At 41.8% G+C, this 8,390-nt stretch overlaps 1 protein-coding gene across 1 annotated transcript in view; it reads right to left on the bottom strand.

Annotated features, from left to right (window-relative positions):
- The window catches only part of KIF13A (kinesin family member 13A), a 200,266-nt gene that overhangs the window by 91,985 nt on the left and 99,891 nt on the right, over window positions 1-8,390 (bottom strand). Inside the window, exon 4 of the mRNA XM_034660191.1 lies at window positions 4,378-4,438. Within this exon, the coding sequence (XP_034516082.1) occupies window positions 4,378-4,438 (61 nt within the window). The remainder of the gene's footprint in view (window positions 1-4,377; window positions 4,439-8,390) is intronic.

Raw genomic sequence — 8,390 nt, 5'->3', positions numbered from 1 at the left:
GCTCGGGGGCACACAGCAAAAAGCTACGCTGGCAGAACAAGAATCAGACATATAACCTTTCTCCTGAACTTGCAGGGCATTAACAATGCCTGAAAATACATGGCTTCAACAAGTCTGAGCAACAGGCCATATGGTGAGAATTGTTATATAATTTCTAAGTCAATAGTTTAGAAGCTCTGGGCCTGGAAATGTTCATGTCTGTATTGATCCCCAGATATGCCACCACCAGACTGGTTTCCTGGTTTGGTGTTGTTTTTTTTTAAGATTTTATTTTTCAGGCACTTGGGTGGCTCACTCAGTTACAGATTTTATTTTTTTAGTAATCTCTACACCCAACATGGGGCTCAAACTTATAACCCCGAGATCAAGAGTTGCACCTCTACTGACTGAGCCAGCCAGGCGCCCCTCACCAGATCTGTTGTGATTTTTGGCATGAAGATTTACAGAAAAATAGGTTTGTGAAAAATATTCCCCCACCAGGAAGAAAACTGAAACCGAGGGGACTGGAAGTCACTGTTCTTTACCAACATGGCCCATTTTAGGCAGTGACGAATCATGGACTGATTCATTATCGAGAAGGCCTTAATTACAATCGGTCGTGATTTAACCATTTACAAAGGCCTATTATCTGTATGACACTCTCAAGAGTTGTCAGTGTTCGCTATAATAACTTTATAGTCCTAACCGTGGATTTATGTCTCTATGTACGTACATATGGGGTGAAGAGTAAGGGAAGATAGGAGTTTATGTAGAAATACGCCAAGCTTTGGGTGCCTCATTTTGCAGCCTACTTGTTTTGTTCTTTTGTTTTTCTCTTCATCCCGGCACAAGCGTTTTTGCTTTAAAGACTCAGAACTAGCTGCCAGACAAGCATTATGATGCCTACCTAACCCAAAGGTTATAATAAGAAATAATACAGTTAAAATGTAAAACGTCTCAAAGCCTGATTCAGGGCATTCAAACCGCTTAACAAACAAGTCTTTGAAAAGTCCACTGCAACAGCTGTGTGGCCAGCATAAAATGTCTGATTCATGTTTGATCAGAGAGCTAGAGGGGATCTGAGATCATCTGAGGCCACGTCTCCTCCTTCCACAGATGAGGAAACAGATCCCCAAAGGTAAGCAGCTGGTGGCAAAACCAAATCTCGTCGATTTTAGTACCAGGCATTCTCTTTCCACCGGGGCTGATGCTATTACCCTCACGACATGACAATGTGACCATGATAAAGACGATAAATAGTTAAGTGAGCTTTTCCTACGTGCCAAGTACTGGCTTACATACTTCCCGAGGACAGGACAACCTCAAATCAACCCTATGAGATGAGAACGATTATCATCCTCATTTAACGTTTGAAGAAACAGAGGTGCAGTGAGATTTGGTGGCTCACTGGGCAGTTGGGCATAGGAGCCCACGTTCTCCCGCCGAGCACTCCGACAGCCCTCTGCCGTGCCATCGAACACTCTACAGACTTGTGTGTTTCTACGTCGGACAGCGTCAGAGTGAAGGGTGCTGCGGTCACATTTAACAAACAGTCAAACAGAACATCCTGACACACCACGTGAAACTCGGCGCCCTGCCTCTCTTTGCTCCCTCAATCGCTGTGCTTTCAAGTCTTTCTCTCTCTGCCACCCCCCCTTCTATCTGCCCCCCAAGTTTTGAGAGCCGCCTTGAGAGCTCTTCGTCAGTATCAATGATGCCATTATTCATTGAGCCTGGCAAATAGGTCGGTTTCAGGAAATTCATGCTCCCCCTTTTACATTTCCTCGACTTCCCATCAGAGAATGAAGGCTTCTATCTTAATGTTTCTATTCACCATTAAGAAGGAATTGCTATTTCTTTTTTAATGAAGAGAAAGGAAATCAAGTTAGTAGGAAATCAATCAATGAACCTACCAGTAATATATTTAGTAGGCAGATTATTTACAATGAATACAAACCTGAGAAAAGAGCTAATAAGAATTTTACTTTTTGCTAAGGTGGTCACTGGATTTGCACAATAATAGGGCCATCTAAAGAATAAGAAAATTTCTCCCCGCGTTTTGTAAATAGACATTGCTCTTTGAGCCTAGAGAGTGCAGGGCTGAATGGAACATGCTATTTGATGTGGTCATGCCAAATTAAAAGTAGTATATTTATTAGGTTCTCAGTAAGTTTAAAAATCATTTTTATCTTTTTAAATATTTCTGAACATACTAATTTGTAATGCAGAGCTCCAGAAATCTTTAGTTTCACGTGTCAATTTTAACACCTGTACTTAATAAAGTTATTTCCCATTATAAAAAGTTTGTTCCGGGGCACCTGGGTGACTCAGTTGGTTAAGCGTCTGCCTTCAGCTCAGGTCATGGTCTCAGGGTCCTGGGATCAAGCCCCAAGCCAGGCTCCCTGCTCAGCGGGGAGCCTACTTCTCCCTCTGTGCTCTCGCTCTCTCTCTCTCAAATAAATAAACAAAATCTTTAAAAGAAAAAGTCTGTCCTATATTCAGGGATATGAGTGATATACTGCAGAAGGCTAGAATGGTTTCTGTGGGCAATAAGGGGAATGTGATTTTAAAAGACAGGACAAAGAAAAACCACCTCCCTGAAGCATTACTTTAACCACATCACTGCAACAGCCCCTGTTCTGTACTGTATCAGTCAACCGATAATCAGTCTAAACTAAACTCAGTTTCAACTTCAGAATTCTGTTCAGCCGTTCCGGATTGTGTCCTTCCTTGGGTTTTCTATAGCATCCAGAATCTATAAAACAGACGGTTTAACTCAATATCATCTCAAATATTTACTGGTATTTGTTAAGCACTCTTGCTTTGCACCTAACTTTTTGACCTCTCAAGGGCTTTCCGAGGCTGCACACACAGTTGCGGTCTCAGGAGATCTGCGGGCTCCCTGGGTTATAGAAGAGGAACAACAGCCCTGGGCCAGAGCGCAGGATGGGTTGTGGGTTGTCACGGCGCAGAGGGTGAGGAAGCTGGACTGAGAATATATAAGAAAGGACCCTACATATAGTCCAAGGAGAACAGCTTTTCTCTGTAAGTGAATAGTACTGATAGTATTTGAGAATTGCATGAGTAGAGCTCTAATTCGGGAAGATCTATCTGGCTGTATCTTGAATAACATAGGCTGAACAAAGAGTGGGCTTTGTATAGCCACAGCATTTGTTTCTGTTACAGTCGGAAATGCTTTACTTCTGTAGTTTATTTAAATCCAAAAGCACACACCCAACACCAAAATACACACTGCACTAACCCTCAAAGCAGACTGTTCTAGACTCCATAGAATTTATTGTCTAAAGTGCTAATGGGCCAATAAAAAGACAAATTAATTACAGCCAACATTAAAGAGTACTTATTCACCTCAATGAAATACATTTGCTAAAGGTGTAGGAATGATGTTTGGGAAGAAAGGCTCATTTACCCACTGTGAGCAACATAAGAAATTTTCCTAGTTTCAAATTGTTCACTTTTGAAAAAATTATATATCAAATAATTTCTCAACAAGTTTGCTTTATGTGGCAAGGAAAAGGCTGTCATGAAACGAAATTCCCTACATGTGAGTGATTTCCTTTTGCCTTCCAGTCTTGTAAGACCCACATCTTTCCATCCATCCCTTACTATTCTTCCTTTTAAAGTCATTTGGTTGATGTTCTTCTAAGTAGAAATGAAGAGAAAACATTCATTAAGACTAAATATCTAAGGAAACGGGAACACAATCAAAAGGGTAGGAATCAAACTTCCTCCACGAACACAAATGCTTCTCTCCTGCGCTAAAGGAATTGTGTTAACTCCTTGGAAGGGCCAAGAGTCACCAAATAATAAAATCAGTAGTCATCTGTGTTCGATGGAATAGCGATGAAATGCCTCAAGGAAGGAACACTAGCAAAATGTGGGGCTGAGAGGTCATGTTTCCCCGGGAAGGTGTAGTTCACATCACAGTGACTGTTAGAACACTCAGGACGTGCACGGGTCATGGAAACCAACAGCATCTGTGCTTTGTTTCTATCAGCGGAGCACTGAATTCCCGAAACAGCGACAAGGAAAGACATGCACATCAAACCTCTTCTTCATGTGATAATCACAACAGCTACCATTTCTGGCTGGAGGTGGTGCCCTATTATTTCTAATCGTTGGAACACCTCTGAAGACAGTAATACCCCCTTTACATGGAAAGAACCTGGCGCTTAACAATGAACAACCCCGTCCATGACTTCTTAGCAAACTAGTGGTACGGCCAGATCCTGAAACTCAATCTTGTTGACTTCAAAGCCCACATACTATAACTGGAAGAATGAGTGTGAAGTTTACAGGAAAAACAGAACTGCGAATAAAGAAAATAGACAAAGAGGACTGAGGCCCAAAAATTAAGTGAAGAGAAAGCCAACTTACCAGCATATTTTGTAGTATTAGATTCATCCATGGACCAAAAGCAATAATCAAAGGCAAATACCTGAATGAAAGAACACGTTATTGAAGATTAATTAACTTCTATGAGTAAATCAGACTGCAAAAAAAAAAAAAAGTTTTGCTGATAAACATGAGGGTTCTTGCTACTGTGTAAAACTGTGTAATTAGGAAAAAAATATTACAGGTTTGTTACTTTATTAATCCTAAAGCTTCTTTTGGACTCAACTGATGTTATCTTACTGTATTAGAGTGAGTTGCATATGAAAATTGCTATTTATCCAGGACGCAAATGAGACATCTTAACAAAAAAAATATTTTTAATGATACATTTACTAAGAAAAAACTCCCCAAAAAACAACTAATGACTTCTCACCCAAGTCCACAGTTCCCGCATCTGCTAAAGCCCTGGGCTGGATTCTCATGGCTTCAAAAGTAACAGGAGTAAAGTGATCAACTTTCATTTGAATCACTCCCTTCTAGTTTTCTGTGATGGTACCATTTATAGCCAATGCTCCAAACTCCCCACATTCCCACCTTGGATTCCGTTCTCTCTTTGTTTCAGTGTGCCATCTTGGGCCAAATCTTGTTAATAAACCAATAACTCACTCTTGGGTGCATTCATTTTCTGTAGGGTTACGGAATGACCACTAAGTATAGGGAAATGCTTATGTGTCCTGCATCGGGATACTCATCCAATCACAGCTTCCATGCATATGACCACCACTCATGCTCCAGCCATCATTAGCAGATGCACAGGCCAATGCTCCCCAAAGTGTGCTCCACGAAACAGTAGTTTCAGGAGATATTCCATTAAAAAAGATTAAACTGTTGCCGATGGTGTACATTTTACCCTGTTTGAGATCCTCAATGCAATTTTCAATATTAAAGGCTCTGAAAATTTATCCAGCAAAGACACCCATTTAATTGCTTAACTTTTTTATTTCTCCAATTCATTTTAGTGAAGAGACCCTTTTCCTGAGTTACACCTGTTAACATGCCTTGAAACTACTGTTTCTCAGTGTACCCCCTTAGCAAACTCTGGCTCAGAGGACTCAGCATCCACTTTCCTGGGCTCTCTGGTACAGCCTTTTCCCTTGGCAGTCCAAACAGCAAATTACAGACCTCCTATAGACAGGAACCCTCTAGTGCTTAATCATTTCCTAGGGACTGTAAGCACTGAGCAAACAGAACCCAAACTCTTTGACCTGGCATTTGAGACTGGCCACAATGAGGCATTTCCAGCCCCTGTACCCCAGCTTCCTTATGCTTCCGCTGAACTTGTCTGTACCCTGGAATTGGGAGGAACGACTCCACCCTTTCCTTATTCTCCTCTTCATTTACACCCTTCAAAATGCTTCCTATTTCTTAAGGCCCAATTTGAAGCATTTTTCTCCCAGGCAACATTTCTCAGATAAATCCAAAGGAATTATCTCTCTTCTCTGAAATCTTACAATGCTGCTTAATCCTTCTTCTTGCCACTCTCATACCAGTGACCCGTTTTCCATTTCTCAGGTATATGATCCATGCGTATGTTTTACCTCCACTGGTAGACAAAGTTCCTGGAAGGCAGGAACCATACCCAACTCATACGTGTATCCTTCAGTGTTCACAGTAGTTACTTATAGTTATTTATTGAATGGTTAATGGTACTGAGACCTTGCAAGAAAGCAGGTACTTTTTACATCCTAGAAAGACTAAGTTATGCTCTGAGTAGTTTCAGCACTGCATGCAGGCTGTTACAACCCAGGCAGGTATTATCACCGTACACAGCTTGCTTCACCAATCTCAAATCCAAACTCAATTTTGCTGCTTATACACACTTACTCGCTCTCATCTTAGAGTAACCAAGGTTACAATGGACAGTAGTTTCAGCCAACAGAGTGTAGGATATTTACTGCATTTCAGGGCTCTTCTGATGACTTGAGAGACCACACAGGCGAAATCCAGTTAATCTTCCTGCCTCTAGGCAGCACTGAATTTCAACACTGCTCCCGAGACATGATCTGACTTGTTTTTAAACATTTCCAGAAAAGGAGATTCCACAACCTCCCTTTAATGGCATCTTATAACACTTAAGTTCCATTCTCAGGACACTTTTCTCTTTCTTTTGACCTAAGTCAACTCTCCTTACTTTAAATGGCCAAGAGAAGCTATTTTCCATTTTTCTTTTTTTTTTTTTAAAGATTTTATTTATTTATTTATTTATTTGACAGAGATAGAGACAGCCAGCGAGAGAGGGAACACAAGCAGGGGGAGCGGGAGAGGAAGAAGCAGGCTCACAGCAGAGGAGCCTGACGTGGGGCTCGATCCCACAACGCTGGGATCACGCCCTGAGCCGAAGGCAGACGCTTAACCGCTGTGCCACCCAGGCGCCCCTATTTTCCATTTTTCTATGTATCTTCATTGTTTTCCTCTAGAGTCTCAATGAATTCCTCTTAGTTGCTAGATACAGCGAAATAATCATTTATTCCCCATATGTTGATTCTTCGTACCTACCTAAAACTTACTTTCAACCATTTGCTACTTTGCATATACGGCGAGAAAGCTAGGGAGTTACGTTTGCAGTAATGCTACTTGAAATAAAATGAAGTCCTCCCCAAATTTTGAGGGTCTACCTCTCAGTAACAATCACTCCTTATTCTGTGCCAATTTCCGTTTCTAGCAGTTAATAAAGTTGGTTTTGTTCACAAAAAGGGAGATAAAAAAATTTTCAAAAAGTCCGCGATCCCTCTGTTCTGAGACAGGCTGGGATTCAGCCACTGCTGCTGACTCTCAGAAGAGGCACAGCAAACCGCCAGGGAAAGACTCCAGAGAACAAAAGCCTGGAAATACCGGCTCACAGGGTGCCCATCCCCATCCCCCCTCGCAGGGGACACGGAGACTCTACCCAAACAGGGTTGCCTGAGTATTGGCGCAGCAGGCCCCTCCCCCAGAAGGCAGGCTGAAAAATCAAGAAGCCCACATCCCTAAGGTCCTTATAAAACAAGTGCCCACTACCTAGGTCCTGGTCAATAATTTTGGCTCTGGACAACCCTGCAACCTCTCCTCATCAGAATGACGAGAAGGAGATATCCCCCCCAGCAAAGAAAAGACAATGAGTCTGTGGCNCCACTACCTAGGTCCTGGTCAATAATTTGGGCTCTGGACAACCCCACAACCTCTCCTCAGCAGAATGACGAGAAGGAGAAATCCCCCCCAGCAAAGAAAAGACAATGAGTCTGTGGCCTCTGCCACAGAACTAATGGATATGGATATAACCAAATTATCAGAAATGGAGTTCAGAGTAACAATGGTCAAGATGATGTGTAGACTTGAAAAAAGTATTAACGAAAATGTTAATGAGAATATAGAATCTCTAAGGGCGGAAATGAGAGCGAATCTGGCAGAAATTAAACATTCTATGAATCAAATGCAGTCAAAACTAGAGGCTCTGACGACCAGGGTGAATGAGGAAGAAGAACGTGTCAGTGAATTGGAGGATGGGTTAGTAGAAGAGAAAGCTAAAATAGAAACTTGGATCAAAAAAATCCAATCTCAAGAATGTAGGTTACGGGAGATTACTGATTCAATGAAACGTTCCAATGTCAGAATCATAGGCATCCCCAAGGGGGTGGAAAAAAACAGAGGTCTAGAAGAAATATTTGAACAAATTGTAGCTGAAAACTTCCCTAATCTAGCAAAGGAAACAAGCTTTCGTATCAAAGAGGCAGAGAGGACCCCATCCAAGCTCAACCACGATAAACCTACGCCACGTCACGTCATAGTGCAATTCGCAAATATAGATCCAAGGATACAGTATTGAAAGCGCCCAGGGCAAAGAAATTTCTCACATACCAAGGCAAAGGTATCAGAATTACGTCACACCTGTCTACATAGACCTGGAATGAGAGAAAGGGTGGTGGGGGCATTTTTAAAGCTCCTTCAGAGAAAAACATGCAGCCAAGCATCCTTTATCCAGCAAGGCTGTCATTCAGAATTGATGGAGAGATAAAGAC

The sequence above is a fragment of the Ailuropoda melanoleuca genome, chromosome 5, assembly GCF_002007445.2.
Source record: "Ailuropoda melanoleuca isolate Jingjing chromosome 5, ASM200744v2, whole genome shotgun sequence".
In the NCBI taxonomy this organism is placed as follows: domain Eukaryota; kingdom Metazoa; phylum Chordata; class Mammalia; order Carnivora; family Ursidae; genus Ailuropoda; species Ailuropoda melanoleuca.
The sequence above is the reverse complement of the archived record's forward strand: the minus strand, read 5'-3'. Positions and strand labels throughout refer to the sequence as shown.